Source organism: Rattus norvegicus, chromosome 13, assembly GCF_021556685.1.
Source record: "Rattus norvegicus strain SHRSP/BbbUtx chromosome 13, alternate assembly SHRSP_T2T, whole genome shotgun sequence".
Lineage (NCBI taxonomy): Eukaryota > Metazoa > Chordata > Mammalia > Rodentia > Muridae > Rattus > Rattus norvegicus.
This window is the reverse complement of record NC_141546.1, coordinates 78,914,008-78,933,384: the sequence shown is the minus strand read 5'-3', so window position 1 is coordinate 78,933,384 and position 19,377 is coordinate 78,914,008. Positions and strand designations below refer to the sequence as shown.

General features: G+C 39.1%; 1 protein-coding gene across 10 annotated transcripts in view; it reads left to right on the top strand.

Moving 5' to 3' along the window:
* Positions 1-19,377, top strand: part of Firrm (FIGNL1 interacting regulator of recombination and mitosis) — a 43,969-nt gene that overhangs the window by 23,102 nt on the left and 1,490 nt on the right. For 6 of the 10 annotated variants that reach the window (XR_015635318.1, NR_190832.1, XR_015635319.1 and 3 more), the window contains 10 exons: positions 407-593; positions 1,646-1,728; positions 2,315-2,366; positions 4,263-4,352; positions 9,365-9,550; positions 11,649-11,771; positions 13,569-13,664; positions 14,384-14,497; positions 16,311-16,415; positions 17,012-17,092. Coding sequence is in view for 3 of the 10 variants with exons in the window: in NM_001429949.1 (NP_001416878.1) it covers positions 407-593; positions 1,646-1,728; positions 2,315-2,366; positions 4,263-4,352; positions 9,365-9,550; positions 11,649-11,771; positions 13,569-13,664; positions 14,384-14,497; positions 16,311-16,415; positions 17,012-17,092 (1,117 nt within the window). In the remaining 7 variants the exon portion in view is untranslated. Of the gene's footprint in view, positions 1-406; positions 594-1,645; positions 1,729-2,314; positions 2,367-4,262; positions 4,353-9,364; positions 9,556-11,648; positions 11,772-13,568; positions 13,665-14,383; positions 14,498-16,310; positions 16,416-17,011; positions 17,093-19,377 lie in introns of all 10 variants that reach the window. The other 4 variants (XR_015635321.1, XR_015635322.1, XR_015635320.1 and 1 more) reach the window with 1 other exon arrangement.

Below are 19,377 nucleotides of genomic sequence, written 5' to 3'. Positions count from 1 at the left end.
GAGAGTGATAAATAGGGATCTACTTGCATTCTTCTCTATGCAGACATCCAGTTTTAGACCAATGCCATTTGTTGAAGATACTTTCTTTTTTCCACTGTATAAGTTTGGCTTCTTGACTTCTTTGTCAAATGTCAAGTGTCCATAAGCGTGTGTGGATTTACTTCTGTGTCTTCAGTTCTCTTCCAAGGTGATGACATGCCCATTTTGGAAAAGTTTTTCAAGAAAATTTTTGAAAGATTTTATGGCAGTAAATATATTTTATTTTCAACATTTTAATGCAAATTATTACTGATTTTTATCTTTAGACATTTTGATTCTCTAAAGTAGCCCTGTGTATGACATTGTTTTACCTACTATTCCTTGACTTCTGTTAATGCTGGGATCCATGTTCTTAATTTTCCTGTAGGATGTCCATACTCAAAGCCATTTTCTATAATTTTGGGCAGTTTTCTGGTGAACTCTCTCTGCCTGCTCATTTACAAGGAGTGAAGGGTAAAGGACAAGCCGAGGTACCTGTCACTCTGTATCAGCGCATTTGTGTGCATTTGTGTACATTTGTGGCTTCTCTTCATCCCACATTGTTTCCTGAGCTGGTAAGTGTGCTACAAACTTGATAAAGTGCAGTTTACACTTTCTTCTTTTTTTTAATCGAAATTATATTTGATATGTAGGAGAATGTATGAGAATTAATGACTATTGTAAACCTCATTTACCTCAACTTGTACATTTTGTCCTTTTGTCCATCTGTGCATTAAGAGATAGTTATTCTTGATTCATATAATACTAGGTCTACTATTTACCCTAAATACTTAATAAAACATTTTGCATTTTACACAGGGAGGTATAAGAAAATCCTGTGAGAAGTGGAGAATCTGAAAAGAGCTAGTTGTGCTAGTTATGTTTCTGTTGTTATAATAAAAGGAAACTTTAAAAAGTTTAAAGTACTCTTAATACAGACAGTCCATATAGTGGTGGGAGTTATGACATTAGGTGGCCAGAGCAGGAAGCTGAGAGATTGCATCTCAACTACACACAAGAAACAAAGCTCTTTGAAAGAGGAGCAAAACTGTAAACTCTCAGTGTCTCCCTCCAGTAACGTCCTTTCTCCAGCAAGGCTTCATGTCCTAAAAGTGCCATAACCTCTCTTGACTGTGTCACTAACTGCAGACCAAGTGTATAAATAAAAGTGTATAAACCTATGGGGGACATCGTTCATTCAATCCACTTATAGTGGTTTCCTTTTCATAAAAAGTAAGTAGTAATATGTAATGCTGGGTCTGTTAACGATGGTTTTATTTCTAATGGAATTAGTTGGTAAAAAGATTGAAAATATTTTAGGAAAAACTGCCATATTGCTTGAAAGCTTTTAGCGATGGTCTTTGTATATTACAGGGATTGCGTTAACACACTGAAGACTAGCTTCTGTTCCCCTCAGCTCAACACAATGAGTACCATATATTAGGTCCTCAGTAGATAAAGAAATAGTCCCATAGTTCTTCTAGAGTTGCATATAGAGCGTGTAGGTTTCCCACTGAGGATCTTAGTAAATATGATACTGCTTTCTGAGTTAGTGTGAGAAATACAGTATTTATGTTTCATGAGCATCTACCTAGTAATAAATTGAAATTTATGTTTTTTTCATTAGGATGCTGCTCTATTGAATGCTGTGCTTAGTACTAATATGAGTACCTCTTTGTTAGCGATGGATGTGTGGTGCTTCCTTGCTCGGTAAAAATAATCTCCTATCAGAATTGGATTGGGTTGTAGTAGTGACCAACAGTAAATAATTTTAAGTTCATACAAAAGCTGTTTTTTTTTTTTTTAAAAAAAAAAATGATTAGATTTCATGTCACTAAGTTTGGAAACAGGTATCTTTGTTTTTTTTTTTTTAATGTACAAAGTAAGTGTTGGGACAGTTCTCTATATTATGTTCTTTGGTGATGGGTGTATCCAATTTGAACATGCCTAATTTGAAGTCCAATATGTCTAAAAACCAAAACTTTGAGCACAAATGGTTATAACAATGAAAAGTTATATTCCTTGAAACTATTTAGCTTCTAAGACTACTAGTAATATTAAGTAAATATTGCCTTCAAGTTATGTATATAGTCAATTATAAAAGATAAATAAGTTTAAATACTCTAAAATATGGTAAAATCTAAAATCTGAAACACTTCCGGTATAAGGCATTTCAGAAAAGACATTTCAGATCCTTTATCTGAACGTGTAATAGTTCACATGTCCTCACCAGGGTGTTTCTGTCTCCTTGCACTTCTGCCTAACTGGAAACTCAGTGCATTTTTTAATGTCACAGATATGGGACTGCTGAGCTTGGTGCACACCATGTTACATTAGTGGCTCATCTGGTAAGTAGAGTTAAATGGCCTGAAACACTTAAGTTTGTATGTTTTCTTTGGAGATATATTTTTGGATGTTAATAAAAATGGTAGAAATAATAGCTAAATTAAAAGCTAATTATTATTAACAGCTAATTTAATGCAAATGCTAGTATAAAAATGTAAAAAATCCCAGTGTGTGAAGTGTAGAAATTTTCTCATTTTCAGACTTTTAGAGTTCTGTTCTTTGTTGTGGTGAAAAAAAGACTAGTTCAATTGAAAATATGTTTAAAATATACAGTGAAAGTGAAAATGCTGTGGTGTTGCTGGCTAAGTGCTCATCTTTCTAATATAACTTGAGAGGTCTCTATATATTCGTTATATTTTAGTCAGGATGGTGTGAAAGGGATTCAGTGATTATGATCAGTGTTCTTAGGAAAAGAAATTAGGGTTGTCATCGAGTACAAGCATACATGGACTCAATAGTTTTTATCTTTTTTTTTTTTTTTTTTTTCTTTTTTAAAGATATATCTATATGAGTACACTGTAGCTGTCTTCAGAGACACCAGAAGAGGGCATCAGATTCCATTATAGATGGTTGTGAGCCACCATGTGGTTGCTGGGAATTGAACCCAGGACCTCTGGAAGAACAGTGAGTGCTCTTAAACACTGAGCCATCTCTCTAGCCTGGTTTTTATCTTCTTTTAAAAGATGTATGTATATGAGTACATATACACATATATTTTATATGAGTACGATATCTTCATGCACACCAGAAGAGGGCATCAGATCCATTACAGATGATTGTGAGCCACCATGCGGTTGCTGGGAATTGAACTCAGGACCTCTGGAAGAGCAGCCAGTGCTCTTAACCTCTGAGCCATCTCTCTTCAGCCCTGTTTTTTAATCTTTAAAGGTGATTATTTTTAAATTATAAGATGTGTTCGTAATTTAAAAATATGAAGTGCTTATGACCTTTTGTCATTGCTTTTATCCCTTGCTTTTGAGATGGTCATCTCTGTGCCCATCCACCCTTTGTTTCTTAGTAGTTACTGTGTCATATGTTTCTGCATTTTCCTTTAATGATCATATATTCCAACGATGAGTAGCATAACCTGAACAGCAGACTTTCACATCTCTATAGCTCACGACCTGGTGTGGAAAAGCCTAACATATCTGGCACAAGAGAGTGATCTCTCATATGCCTTATATCGTAAGTCTTTGTTACTTATTTTTTAGATTGTATGTGTCTATGAATATATGGGGAGGTAAATGCAGATTTCCACCAAAGCTATAAGTATCAGATCCCTCAAAACTGAATTACAGGCAGTTTTCAAGTGGCCTGATCTAGATGCTGGAAACCAAACTCGGGTGCTCTCCAAACTCTTACTGCTGGGCCAACTCCAGTTCCTCTTAATTTGTATTTTTGAGACCAAGCTATCTTCCCCCCCCCCCACCCCCCCTGGAGCTGGGGACCGAACCCAGAGCCTTGCACTTGCTAGGCAAACGCTCTACCACTGAGCTAAATCCCCAACCCCTGAGACCAAGCTATCTTACTTAGTCTAGGCTGACCTTAAACAAGGTGACCCTCCTAAGGGCTGGGTTACTTTATAGAAGCTAACTCAACTTTCTCTGTACGTGACTGTGCTTACATCTTCAAAAGTTACCTAATTGGTTTCCAATAGCAGCATGGACACACCAAGCTATCACAATCAGTAATTGCGATGTTTTAGTGTTACAGTGCCCCTTCTCATTAAAGCAACCAAGTTTCCTTGAAGCAAAAAAGTTAAAGAGTAGCCCTAAATAGAAATTTAAATTAGCTGTATTCTGTCTCTCAGAAAGAATCATTAATATTTTGGCATATAATTGTGTCTTACAAATGGACTCTTTGGTTGAAATCATTCTCTTCTCTCTCCTCCTTTGTAGATAAAGTCTTGCCCTGGCAGATGTGTTCAGCTCACCAACCTGTCTGTGCTGTTGAGGCGTCTCTTTTTCTTCATGGCCCCAGCCCATCAGGCAAGGATGTCTGTCGTCTGTGCCAGTGTTTTCAGTCAGCTGAGAGAACAGGGTTCAGACCCTCCCCTTTGTTCTGCTTAAATGTACTATAACTGGAGCATAAGTTAACATTGGTGCCTTGGTAATTACTTTTAGGTCTGTACAGATTTTGATAATCTTTTTTTTTTTCTTTTTTTTTTTTTTCTCCTTTTATTTTCGGAGCTGGGGACCAAACCCAGGGCCTTGCATTTGCTAGGCAAGCGCTCTACCACTGAGCTAAATCCCCAACCCCTAGATTTTGATATTCTTGCTTCAGGTTACAAATAATCTGATTCAGTCTTCCTGGAATAACTTTTTTTTTTTAAATATCTTTAAGCTAGCTTTGTATCTTTGTTTCATTTATTTATTCTGTTATGCTTTGGATGATGCATCTTAGCTTTTCAGAGTAAATAAACTTGATCTGTGAGGGGAATTACAAGTATGGTGAGCCTCAGTTGCTCATTGTTGTGAGGTCACCAAGCTTTACCGTGCTGAGATTCCTGTCTCCTGGGCCTGAGCAGCCTTGTACAGTCTGGTAGATGGGCACAGTTTGTGTGTGTTTAAAAGGAAGTTTCTGAATTCTGATCAAACACAAGTGATGGGTTTGAATAGGCTCTGCAATTTGCTTTTGTTGTTAAGTACTTAACGTGATTCTGACATGGAGTCACGCTTGGAACTCACGAGATAGAAAACAGTTTGCCTGTAAAGCCCTTTGGCCTTGGCTTGAATCCCGAGTAAGAACAGTAATACATCATTAGCACACATCAGATTGGATATGTTTTACTAAAAACTGACACATGCTGAGATGTGTTTCTGTTTCTATGGGGAGAAAAAGTCGAATATATTCTATAACTCAGTCCTCTTATTTACTTGTTACCTGATTGAGGGAAAAGTAATATGCCTTATTTAAACATATTAATAATTGTGTGTTATAGTTTCACTTCTGTTGCTGTGATAAAACACTGACAGAAAGCAACATTAAGGAAAAGAGAATTGATTTGGCTGAAATTCCAGGTAAAAGTTTATCATTGCAGGAAGATAAGGCAGGAGCTCAGACAGCTAGTCATATCCCGTTCATGTCAGGGTCAGAGAAATGAGTGCACACATGCTTGCTTGCTTAGTCTTAGCTCAAGCTTTCCACTCTTCTCACAGTTTAGGATTCCCTGCCTCAGGAATAGTGAGTGCCTTCCATAGTCAGCTGGATTTCCCCATCTTAGAGACTTAATTAAGACAGCCAGCCCTACAGGCTAATCTAGTGTAAACATAACGTAGTGTAGATTCTGCCCAGCTAGCTGTAGCTTAGCTTAGCTGGACAAACAGAGGTAACCTCACATTGTGTCACTGTTTCTATGTAAGGTAAAAGGACCACCTTTCCATGTTAAGACCACAGGTATGTTTCCTTCTTAGTTTAAGGAGGAATTTAAATTCTCTGCATAGTGTTTCCTTACACGTCACACTTCCTGCTCTAATTGTCAGCTCTGTCAGTTTTAAATATTTAAAATGGTGTTTCAGCCTTAGGGTAGAGTCGTTTTGTTTTTCAAGACAGGGTTTCTCTTGTGTAACCCTAGATGTCCCAAATTTAGCTTTATAGACTTAGCTGTCCTCAAAGTCACCGAGATCCACTTTCCTTTTCTGCTGTGGGGTTAAAGGTGTGTGCCACCACTTGAACTCTTAAATGATCAGTCTTTGTAAAACCTGGACATTGTTAGATGTCATTTATTTTTTAATTCATTGATTCATTAAACTTTTATTCTAAGGAAGAATGGTTCTTGAACTGCTTTCTCTAGTCAACCAAATCATGGCTTTACTGCTATAAAGTTTAGTTTTACAGTTTAGTTTTTTGCTGAAGGCACTTATTATTATAATTGACATTCAGCTCCTGAGGGACCCATTTTTTCCACCAGTCTTCTGTCACAGCCGATGACCACACAATCCCTTGCTTGTTTTGTCAGTTAGAATTTGCTGCAAGTGAAATAGAGTTCATATATAATACAATACAAAGGTCTGACTGTCAAGTTAGTTGTATTGCTTTGGGCTTAGAAGGGATTTTTTTTGTTTAGTTTTTGATGTTTGAGTTTTCATATATTCAGTGAAGTTTAGATATAAATTGAATTACCTTATTTCAAAATACACTAGTGTGCTTTTTTAGTTGGGTTCTATAAACTTAGCAAAATTACATACATTATTTTTTCAACCAAAATCTAACTAAATAACTAACATTTAGATTATTGTTTGGAACGTTGGGTTTCTGTTTTTATTCCCTCTTCACATTTATTCTAACAGAACAGTATTGCTTTTCTGCTAACAGTAAGCACTTAGACTGTATTTTTTTAATTTTTTATTATATATTTCTTTACTTACATTTCAAAGATTATTCCCCTTCTCAGTTTCCTGTCCATAAGCCCCCGTTCCCTTCCCTCCCCCTCCCCCATATGGGTATTCCCCCAATACATCCCCCTTATTGCCCTCCCCATATTCCTCTGCACTGGGGGTCCAACCTTGGCAAGACCCAAGGGCTGCTTCTTCCCCTGGTGCCCCAACAAGGCTATTCTCTGGTACATATGCAGTTGGAGCCCTGGGTCAGTCCATGTATAGTCTTTTGATAGTGGTTTAGTCCCTGGAAGCTCTGGTTGGTTGGCATTGTTGTTTTTATGGGGTTGTAAGTTCCTCAACTCTTTCAATCCTTCCTCTAATTCCCCCCAAGGGTGTCCTATTCTCAGTTCGGTGGTTTGCTACTAGCATTGACCTCTGTATTGGACATGCTTTGGATATGTCTCCCAGGAGATATCTATATCCGGTCCCTTTCAGCATGCATTTTTTTTAGCTTCATCAATCTTATCTAGTTTGGTGACTGTATATATGTGGCCACATGTGTCAGGCTCTGAATGGCCATTCCTTGAGTTGCTGCTCTAAACTTTGCTTCCATATCCTGTCCTATGAATATTTTCCACCTTTTAAGAAGGAGTGGGAGCAGGAGTTGGGGATTTAGCTCAGTGGTAGAGCGCTTGCCTAGCAAGCACAAGGCCCTGGGTTTGGTCCCCAGCTCCAGAAAAAAGAAAAAAAAAAAAAAAAAAAAGAAGGAGTGGGAGCATCTGCATTTTGGTCTTCCTTCTTCTTGAGCTTCATGTAGTCTGTGGATTGTATCTTGGTAATTTGAGCTTTTGGGCTAATATCCACTTATCAATGAGTGCATGCCATGTGTGTTTTTCTGTAATTGGGTTACCTCACTCAGGATGATATTTTCTAGTTCATTCCATTTGCCTATGAATTTCATGAAGTCATTGTTTTTGATAGCTGAGTAGCACTCCATTGTGTAGATGTACCACATTTTCTATATCCATTCCTCTGTTGAAGGGCATCTGGGTTCTTTCCAGCTTCTGGCTATTATAAATAAGGCTGCTATGAACATAATGGAGCATATGTCTTTGTTGTATGTTGGAGCATCTTTTGGGTATATGCCCAAGAGAGGTATAGCTGGGTCCTCAGGTAGTGTAATGTCCAATTTTCCGAGGAACCTCCAGACCGATTTCCAGAGTGGTTGTACCAGTCTGCAATTCTACCAACAATCGAGGAGTGTTCCTCTTTCTCCACATCCTCGCCAGCATCTGCTGTCACCTGAGTTTTTGATCTTAACCATTCTGACTGGTGTGAGGTGGAATCTCAGGGTTGTTTTGATTTGCATTTCCCTGATGACTAAGGATGTTGAACATTTCTTTAGGTGCTTTTTGGCCATTTGATAATACTCAGCAGAGAATGATTTGTTTAGCTTTGTACCCCATTTTTTAATAGGGTGATTTGGTTCTCTGGCGTCTAACTTGAGTTCTTTGTATATTTTGGATATCAGATGTAGAATTGGTAAAGATCTTTTCCCAATCTGTTGATTGCTGTTTTGTCCTAATGACAGTGTCTTTTGCTTTACAAAAGTTTGCAGTTTTATGAGGTCCCATTTGTCGATTCTTGATCTTAGAGCATAAGCCATTGGTGTTTTGTTCAGGAAAATTTCCCCAGTGCCCATTTGTTTGAGACTTTTCCCCAGTTTTTCTTCTATTACTTTGGGTGTATCTGGTTTGATGTGGAGGTCCTTGATCCACTTGGACTTAAGCTTTGTACAGGGTGATAAGAATGGATTGATTTGCATTCTTGTCTACATGCTGACCTCCAGTTGAACCAGGTATTGGTACAGAGACAGGCAGGTAGATCAGTGGAACAGAATTGAAGACCCAGAAATGAACCACACACCTATAGCCACTTGATCTTTGACATAGGAGCTAAAACCATCCAATGGAAGAAAGATAGCATTTTCAACAAATAGATTATATTTTAATGGAAGAACAGATTTACCAAACACAATCATTTTGGGAAACTAATTTACTGTGTCCTCTAAGGCAGAGCAGAGCCAGCTAATCCATTTGAAAAGTGGACCTATGATCTTGGCTTCATATTCTCAAATGCAGTAAGATAAGATAAAAGTCAGGAGAGTGGTGAATTAATTTTGTCATCTGGGATACTAGTTTGATTTAATTATATAAGGTGCTGAGTACTTGTAATATAGCAGATTTAGTGGGTAGAAAGAAGATAACATATCTAGTGTGAATAATAATGAAATACATTATTTAATAATCCTTTTTGTATCATACTTCATTTAAACATGACTTTTCATTTTGGAAACAAATACAGCAGCAATAAAGAGTCACGCTCATTTGTGTTATGTTAGTGTTGTACCCAGTGATAATCTTCCTGTGCATTTAAGAAGCATATTTAAAAATAAAATTGTTGGTTGAGACAGGATCTCAGTATGTGGCCCTGCCTGGCTGCCCTGGAATTCACTGTGTAGATTATGCAGTCTTAAAACTTAGAGGTCCTTATGCCTCTCCCTCCTCAGTGTGTGTGCACACCACCACTCCTGGTGTAAATGTTGAAGTTACATTTAGATCTTGTATATTCAGTTATCCATTAATCTGAAGTTTCTTATTTTTTTCCTCAATTTATGTCAGGTGGAATTTATCCAGAAATTTTCTCCAAGAGAAGCAGACAACTTGCATTTGTGGCAGTATATTTCCTTCCAGGCATTACCTGCTGACCTCAGGAAGCAAGTCACATGTGAAGTGACCGGAGTATGCACAGCACAGTGCAGGAAGTGGTTGAGCGGCAGTCATACCTTGGCAGAACTTGACTCTCTGGTGAGGTAGTTTGATTGATAAGCACTTTACTGAGCACTGTTTTAAGTACTAGCTACACTCTGTGTATATGCTCTTTTTCAAAACCCTGTACTTTATAAAAGGATCTTTGAGAAAATTATATCGATTAACATAAGTTGTATTGTTGAGTGGGAACGTTATCTTCCATTGGGTAAGACATTTGGAAAGCAAGACTGCCCTTCATTTACTAAGGTGGGTAGCACCTGTCTAGATGAAGCAAAAATGATTCACTCCTTTCCCATTAGACAGAATCTCATTACTGCATAGCCCAGGATGGCTTTGAACTCAGCATCTTAACCTAAGTCTCCTTAGTGCTGGATGATAGGTGTGTACCATTATAACCAGCTTAGACATGATTCTTTTATTTGATAAAGTACAATATGCATTTTATAGAAACCTGTTCTGAGGCTCTAGGCATCTGTCTGTTTGCTTCCTTATAAAACACAACCAGAGATTCATCTATAAGTAGAAAATATGAATTTTTAAGATGGAATAGATATAGTATACATACAGTTGAACTTTCCACTTCAGTCCTCACTTGCTTACTTCGTTAATTCAACAGATACACTTTGCGTGCTCTTATGCAGTAGGTTTCGTTTTTGTCAGTGAGGGATAGGTACAACAGGAAACAATTAAAACCTATTGTTACAGATATGTATTCTTGCTAAGCAGTAACCAGTATATAAATACCTCTTTATGGTAAGTATGCAAAGACTTAACATAGATAAAGATACATTCAAGGACTTGAAGGCTTTCTTTTAAATTTTGATTGAAAGTTGCTCAGGGCGTATGTTTTCATACTGAGTTGTTCTTCTGTGCTGTTGTGAAATGGCCGCTGGCCATAATTATTAAGGTAGTTTAGGACATTTACATAAAACCAAAGAAGTTGTTGTCTTTTTATGGTGTATCTTTATTTCACATGAGTGGGCTAATGTGGCATTTATATTAATGTGCACTAGTTTCTAATTGTTCAGCAAACTCAAATCAGGCTTTCAATATGTGTTACATTTTTATAATAAATAATATTTTAGGCATGTTAGGTAAAATCACTGATTTTCTAAAATTGTGTAACTCCTTAAACAATTGCCAAAACTCCCGTATGTATCTATTTGTAAAGGGAAGTAGGTGAATCTTGAATGAGATGCTGTAAGGCAATGGCAACGTGAGTGTGGTATTGAAGTACAGTACAGCTGACCAGAAGATCCCAGTGGCCTTCATCCTGGTCACAGCGCCCCACACTTTACATCTGAGTGTGTGTTGTACATGCAAGAATAAGTCAGGAAAAAGGTTGTTTTCAGTTTAAATTCTAGACAGTATATTTCTTAAGTACTTTATTGGCTTACAGAATGTAGCGTTTTTGTAGCATCTCATGGTAAAACACCAGAAATAGTAAAAATGTAGTGACTTACAGATTTCTGGGTGTACAGTGTGAAAACATACAGCTTTCTATTGATGAGCATTGTGAGCTGCTCACCGTGGGTTAGGTTTTTACTGCTGTGACAGACACAATGACCAGAAGCAACTTGGGGAGGAAAGGGTTTATTTTTGCTAGAGTCCATTATAAAGGAACTTCAGGGCAGGCATTCAAGGCAGGACTAAAGCAGAAGCTATGGAGGAGTGCTCTTATTGCCTTCCTCCCCGTCACTTATTTAGCCTGCTCTCATCTATGTCAGGACCACTTGCTCATTCATATATGGCACCTAATAGGCTACTCCTAGTGGGCGGGGTCCTCCCACCAATAACCAGTCCAGAAAATGCCCTACATGTTTGTTCACACATAATCTGATGGAGGCATGTTTGAGGCATGTTTTTAATTGAGGTTCCTCTTCCCAGAGAATTCTAGCTTATGTCAAGTTGACAAAACAACATAAACAAAACAAAACCAAAAAAGCTGCAGCAAGAGAGAGACAGGACATGGAATGTACAGAGTCTAATCCAATACTATTGCTATCTTAAATGACAGCTTTATAATCTGTGTGAGTTTTTATACAATGCTATCAGTAACTCAGACAGTGTTTATAATTGGGTCCCTGGTCCTTTAGATTTGTAAACTCAAGCTATCCTCTTTTCCCCCATCTAGAACACAGCACTCTCCGTTTTGCTTACTGTATGCAATTCTGCTGGAGAAGCTTTGGATAGTAGACAACTAACTGCGGTTACTGAAGTTGTGGGTCAGCTTTGGGCTTTTATAAACGTGGAACAAGTAAGGAAGCCGCTCATTTCTCTAAAACTGTAAATTACTGATGAGAATATTGCAGTTTCCCTATAGAATACATTTTCTAATTTCTTGACGTGATGTGTAAAAGTTGTGATTAGAATTCACATAAGTGTTCTCTCTTGGGCAGTTGTTGTATGTGTATGTGGGGAGAAAGGAGGATATGTGTGCATTCTTGGCATGTGTGGAGGCTAGAGGCTAACTAACGTTGGGTGTCTTCTTTACTGTGCCTCGCCTTATTTTCTGAAATAGGATCTCTCACTAAACCTGGAGCTGCATTGAGATCCAGGGATCCCATGTTTGTCACCCCTTTCTCCCAAATGCTGGTTACAGATGAGGCCTCAGGCGGCTCACAGGCTGGGCCGTCTCCTCAGGCCCTCTCAGGCAGGTTTCATTGTTTGTTTGGTTTTGAAGTGTGTGATAAAATACTAATATTAGACCTTACTATTAGACACAGCTCATCTACCTATATTTATGAACTTGCTGGACCCTTTTAAAAAAGTGAGTTTTGTTTTGTATTTTCCCCTGTTGAATTAATGTCTGTCTGTAATTTTGAGTTTGTTTGTTTGTTTGTTTGTTTGTTTTTTTAAATAAAACAATGCAGATGGTAGGAGTGATTTGACTTAAAAGTGAAGAGACTAGCAAGTAAATATAGCTAATTTGTATTCCTCTAGGAAATACAAAGCTAGGAAATCAAGTTATATTAAGCTAAAATTAGAACATACCCCCTACATACTGTTGTAAACTTAGATTTCTCATTCTAAAGACCAGAATACAATGTATGTTTTCTCTGGCTGAACATGTGACATCTGGCAACCAGTGGGAGCTGAGAGCCAAACCTAGACTTTTGGGGACATAGTAGAAATTATTTTGCAAATAGTGGCATTTTTGGGGGTTCAGGTTTCCTGGAGAGCCTTTTATTTGCTCCACCACTGAGCTACACCCTAAGCCCTGCAACAAGACCAGGCTTTATGGTCACATTACCATCCTGCAGTGGTGTCACTTCCGCAAGAGGGTGCTACTGATATTTATATCGCTCAGTGGCCATTCAGCACACCTGGGCTGGCATGTGACTTCAGTGTAGTGTAACATAAGCACTGACTGAAGAGGTGGGGTTTTACCAGCACCAACAGATACACAAATTGTAAGTGGCAGTAATTAGACCCACTTTAAATCACCTGGATTGGATGGATGGCTCCTCTGTTTCTTATCCATGTGATCTTGAGCAAATATTTTCTTTGTTTTCTTATTAAGGTGGGAATGATATTATCTACCACTTATTGTTGATATAAAGCATAAATGTGATGTGAGGTAGTAATTATAAACCACATACATTGGCTGGTATATAGTAAGTGCTTAGTAAAATACTGACTGGTATTGTAGTTATTCTGTGTCTTAGTGAGGCTTTCTGTTGTGATTAAGCACCATGACCAAAAGCAACTTGAGGAGGAAAGATTTCATTTTACATCTTTTAGCCCACCATCCAGGAAAGTCCGGGCAAGAAAGGACAAGAATCCAGTGGGATTTCGAGCTGAGGCCTTGGAGGAGTGATGTTTACTGGTTTGCTCCTTATGACTTGCTCAGCCTGCTTTCTTACAGCACTCAGGACCTCCTGCCCAGGGGTGTGACCACCTACGGAGAGCTGGGCCTCCCACATTGATAGTGTTTCAAGAAAATGGCCTCTACAGTTCCCCAAATAACTTTAGCTTGTGTCAAGTTGATGAAAAAGTCTTACATTGCGTAATTCTAAATTCTCACCAAAATTACTTTTGTTTCTTATTGAAGATAATCAGTCAACCCCATGTTCAACAGGCATTTAGCCTTTTACTTCAGCTGTTGGCATTTTTCATCCAAACTGTAGATCTGCAGCTGATAAGTCAGGTAAGACAGTGGTTCTTTACTTCTTACTGTTTGTGAACCTGCTGTGGTCTATCTTGTTTACTTGTAACCCCTTTCTCCCTTTCTTTCTGTCTCCTTCCTTTCTTCCTTCCTCCTCTACTTCTTTCCTTCCACTTTTTTTTTTTAATGACACTAAGTTCTATGGAGCCCAGACTGGCCTCAAACTCATTATTAAGCAGAGGATGCCACTGAACTAACTTCTCATCCCTTGGCCTTGATCTTTAGAAGAGTGTGGCAGCATCCCAAATTTTGTATGCTGTGCTGGGTACTGAATCTAGGGTTTTGTGCATACTAGGCAAGCATTCTACCAGCCACACTACATCTCCAGCTTCTGTAATGTTTTCCTCATAAACTGAATGGATCAGTGTCACTTGTTTTCATCAAGGTTGTCACCTAATGTCTTTCTTCCTTCCATTATGTTCCTGCTGCTTGGCTATATCCTGGCTAGTTAGCCACTGCACACAATTTTGACTACTCAATGGTAAAACACGCATGTGTTGGAGGCAAAAGACTGGTGAGAAGAAATGCTAACAGTTCTCATCTGATGTTTTCACTCAGCTTTCACAGCTGAGGCTTGTAGACCTGCTGTTGGCTGTTCTGGATTTTGTCCGTCCAACCCCCCCCCCCCCCCCACACACACACACAAGCACACCCTGGCAGTGGTTCTGCTTATAACAGCTCTCTGTTTTCATTTTTTGCAGGTTGTAAATGTCCTGACCTTGGTAATTAAACTAGAGCCTCCCGACCATGTCTCTTTGGCAGTGCTGGATTTTTTATCGTCTCTGGGCAAACTTTATATATCTCAAACTCTCCGGGTAATACATTCTTTTAACAAAAATACAAAAATCTAAAAAAAAAAAAAAAAAAAAAAATCTCTGCAGTGATCAGGGAATTTTAAGCTTTTGGTCTTGTTTTGTTATGTGTTGGAGGCAGGGTCTCCCTGCATAGCCTGCCCTGCTCTGAGACTGAGGTAACTCTGCTGCAGCCTCCTTGAGGGCTGTGACTGTGGCTGAGCTACATGGGTACAGGTTTTTAGTTTCTAAAATCTAAGTTTATAACTAAGTTGTGGAGAAAACCTCTCTGATAGGAAGGGTGGTTGTCAAAACCACATTTCAAGTCACTTTATTTTAAAAAATGAGTTGTCATACAAATAATTTATCAAGTATATTCTAAAGTAGAGTAATTGTTCCCAGTGTCTAAAGGAAGAAGACACTCACCCTTTACTAGGCATGTCTAGGGAGGGAATCCAGTAATTACAGTTACTGTGTTCATGTGTTCACGAAACAGCATTTATTTTAAGAGAACAACGATATTGCAAAGTGTAGTTGACAAATGTGTATTCTGCTTCCAAAATTGTATTCTAGTGGCCTAGGGAAAGACTCCTACCAAATTTTAAGACCTTTTAACAAAAATAGATTCTCCTAAACTGGGAGCTTTTGTCTTAATGTTGTAATAAAATCTCAGTATTTCTAGATTCTTGGCTTTGCTTTACCTTCAAAGGGGAGACTGTAAAAAGAGCTCCTTGGTAAGAACCTTTTCTGTATTCCGAAAGTACAGATAATATTTCAGTACGTATGGAAAAGAATCCATGAGGTCGACTTTCTTTTTTTTTTTTTTTTTTGGTTCTTTTTTTTTCGGAGCTGGGGACCGAACCCAGGGCCTTGCGCTTCCTAGGTAAGCGCTCTACCACTGAGCTAAATCCCCAGCCCTTGAGGTCGACTTTCTTGTTCACAAGAAGATGATGCCAGATCATGTTTCCATCCTGTAAACTTGTTTCATGAGATTTATACAGATGCTGGAAGCTGACAGAATCAGCTTGCACTGAATTTTCAGTCATCCTTCCTGTTGGAAAGGCTCTCAAGAGGTAGCGTCAGCTGGTTTCAAATTTGCAATCCTATTTTAGCCTAGAATGCTGCTCTTGCACATATGTACTCTTTACTATAGAGGTTTATTTGAGAGTCTGGTTTGTTCCTGCAGGGTTGTAGATGATGCATAGCTGCAAATGCTCTTGTCAGAAATAGCTGTGCCTCATAGACTTGGCCAGGGTGAGGGCAAGTCCTGAAGAAGTGTTTGAGATTCATGGGCGTATGCCACACTGAAAGCCATAACACAGGTTCAAATAAGTACCTGCTATGGGGACTGTTTTCACTCCTGGTGGTTTGTTAACTTAAAACCCAGTTTCAGCCCCCTGAAGCATTGACAGCAAAGTCCAGATATGTGAGGTGTTTTGGTGATGAGTGCTATGGGAAAAAATAAAGCAGAAGAGTGGGCAGTATGGGGGAAGAGTTTCAAATGGGGATAAAGTTGAGGAGCCCTCACTGGAGTGATAGTGAGTGCAGATCTAGAGGGGAAGGAGAAAGCCATGCAATCTCTGTGGATGAGTTCTGAGCAGGGAACGGATAACAAGGGCAAAGCCTTGTAGGCAGGACCATGCCCGATTGCTCAGGGTATCTTGTATAGCCATGGGCAGGGATGCTTTGCAGCTCATTGTAAACTCTGGTTATACCCTGAAGGAAATTGGAAGTTATTAGGATTTAAGCAAGGAAATAGGACAGAATGTGTCCCAAAAGTTGACAATATCCTATATTGAAGTTGTTTTTTCTCCAGCAAAGTTTGGTCTCTTCATAGGACAAGGTGCTGCCCAGCTTGTCTTGCATTGTTGCTTCCCTGATGGTCAACAGGAATTGGTTACTAGAGCAACACACTTTGGAGGCATTTACTCAGTTTGCTGAGGTAAGACCAATTTGTCATATTGATCTTTATATTTTAATATTTCTAATATTCTGTAACATTAAAAATACTGAATTGCTTATATATCTCAGTTGTAAAGTTTTCTGCTGAGGAGGTATTATTAATCATGTTTACAAGGCCTTATCGTGAGTCTAGAGAAAAGAAGTGGCTTTCCCAAGGTTCTCTGATCAGCCAGGATTAATTATTCAGGGTCAACTGCCTGACTCAGACACTGCCTTCAGCAATACTGGGGGATTAGTTCTTTAAGTGAAAACCCTTTGCTCAGTTCTAGAAAAGTGACCTCCTTCTTTCAAGGTCAAATCCTTAAAAAAGAAATGGAAATGCTTCTACTCTGACCCAGTTTTGTGCAGCCATGCCTTTGGTTTAAGAGTGACTCAGGTAATTAGAACTTGCATAACTAAGTATATAGACACCCAATTACATTACATGTCAGGCTCTGTCAAACTGACTGTATCGCCTTTGAGAATCCCTGGTTACTACTTTCTTTATAAATGAGTTTTCAGTTAAGGTAGTTTTAAAACTGGTTGGCTTACCAAGTTACTTAACTATAATCCGTCTATTTACTGATCTTTTAATAGGGGACAAAACATGAAGAGATAGTTTCACAGTGTCTCGGTTCTGAAGAAATCAAGAACAAAGTTGTATCCTTTTTGGAGAAGGTATTTATTATTTATATGGAAGGTCGATGTTGTATTCAAATTATATACTTGTAAGCACCTCAGCTTAAACATTTTCTTCTTGGTCCCAGGGTTTGAACTAGGGCTTTGCATATAATTGCTTTACCACTAAGCTATAACCCCAGACTTTACCTAAAGGGTGTTTTGCACAGTGCTAATACACAGAGGCTAAACATCCCTAATCCAAAGTACTCCAAAATCTGATAGTTTGAACCACCCATGTGAGGAAAAAACAAAAAATAGCATGCAGTAAAACCTTATTCATGCATAAAAAATATTAAGAATATTTTACATTACCGTCTTAGGGATGTCACATGGACTCCATGCTCATATTTGGATCCCATCCCCACAGTGTGATTATCTGTGGAAGAAATCGGAAGCATTTTGTATAAATGTAGAAGGAAACAGAATTTGTATGAATCAGTTAAGAGCATACATCAAAGAAATAAATCACTTTAAGTCACTGTACCTCTACATTTGAGACATAATAGCCTTGATTACCTTGGCAGTAAAATGAAAACATGGATCCCTAACATTGTTGATCATAATTGACTACAAAAACTAGGATCTTGGTTTCTGTTATATTTTAGTATGATGTCTGCAGGGTTAAGGTGGGGGTTCCGAGTCTGCTCTGCTGCAGGGCTCGGCTGCTTGAAGAGGCAGGATGCAGAAGTTTGACCTCGCTTACCTGAGGCATTGTCTGGGCAGTTGTCCGGTGGTAGGAAGCCACAGCTGCAGGACAGTGCTCGGGGGTGGGAAATTGTGTCCCCGAGTGAGCGACACGGCCGGAGCTGGCTTGGGGGTCCCCAGGCCTGCAAGAAGGCCAGGGCCGTCTGGTTCTCAGGCTCTTGGGCATCCAGGCACCGCTACAAGCTGTGGAAGAGCTGAGAACAGATTTGGGGTCCCTCGAGTATATCTAGCCCTGGGCTGAGGGAGAAAAGCAGGTCTAGCTGGTTGCATGGGGATAGTTCTTGTTTTGACAGTGGTGGGCTGCAGGCTTGGTGGTGGTGGCTGGGAGTGCAGGGAGGCCATCTATTAGATGACAGCTCTGTAGGCAAAGGCCTTCTCTGTGGCTCTCCATGGCAGACCCAATGAAAAGAGGCAGTCTATGGTTTCAAGGCGTTAATCGTCATGGCAGAAAGTGGATGAGTAAAACTGTACCCCACTTCTCAGTGTGGCCCGGAGATTAAATACCTTTTGCAGGGAGGAGTGTCTGGGAAGGAAAGGTCATTGTCTAAGTCTCCAGGCCTTTAGGTTCCTCATTATAATGGAGGTCTGTCTTGAGCTTATACTTGTGGTTATGTCCTCTACCTGTGGAGGGGCTTGTGGTGGTGCCCTTATGTGACTGATAGCTACAAATCTATGGAGGGCTGCGGCTAGTGATGGGGCCTGGTTTCTTGGGAGTCAGGCACAACACCTTTCAGGGTCACTGGGGTTTCAAGCCTTTGCTCAGCTGGGAAGCAGGGTGCCTTTCATGGTCCCACAGATCCTCCTTCCTCTCTGCCTCCTCAGTGCTGGAATTAAGGGTATCCTAGTTGTACTTCTACAGTTCAGTAAAATCAGATTCTAAGTATAGGGATCTCATATATACATACATACACATATATATGTATATATTCAGAAAACATTTAAGTATAGGTATCAAAACTGATGTTAGCTCTAGGGAGTAAGTGAAATACTAATAATCAGACCTGTCAAACCACACTTAGAATACAGAAAATGTAAATATACTTAAGCACATACTTAACTGGGTTCTAGTTATAGAATGTATAAAACTTATATGCATTGTTACCAAACACGTTACAGTTAAGGACTTTATTTGTTGGTAGTTGTTTTGCCAGCATCATACCCTGTACAGTCAGGTGAATGTTAAACAGACTTTTTCTTCAACGACAACTCCTAATTCTTCTGTAGTGAAGAATCTAAGGTAGTTGTTCTCAACTTGAGTGTTGCATATCAGATATTTATATATACAATTTGTAACAGTACCAAAATTACAGTTATGAAGTAGTAAGGAAATGTTATTGTTGGGGGTCAGCACAACACGAGGAACTGTATTAACAGGTTGGAGTGTTAGGAAGGTTGAGAAGCACTGCTCTAAGGGAATTGTATTTAGGCTACACTAAGATGAGTCCACCTAACCTAGAATTTGCCTGGTCGTAGGTTAAACCAGAGCAGTTTTGACACTTAGCATTTACAGACATACACATAAACTAGTCAATGTTTTCATCTTCTGTATTTCGTACCACTTGGTCTCTAGTAGAGAA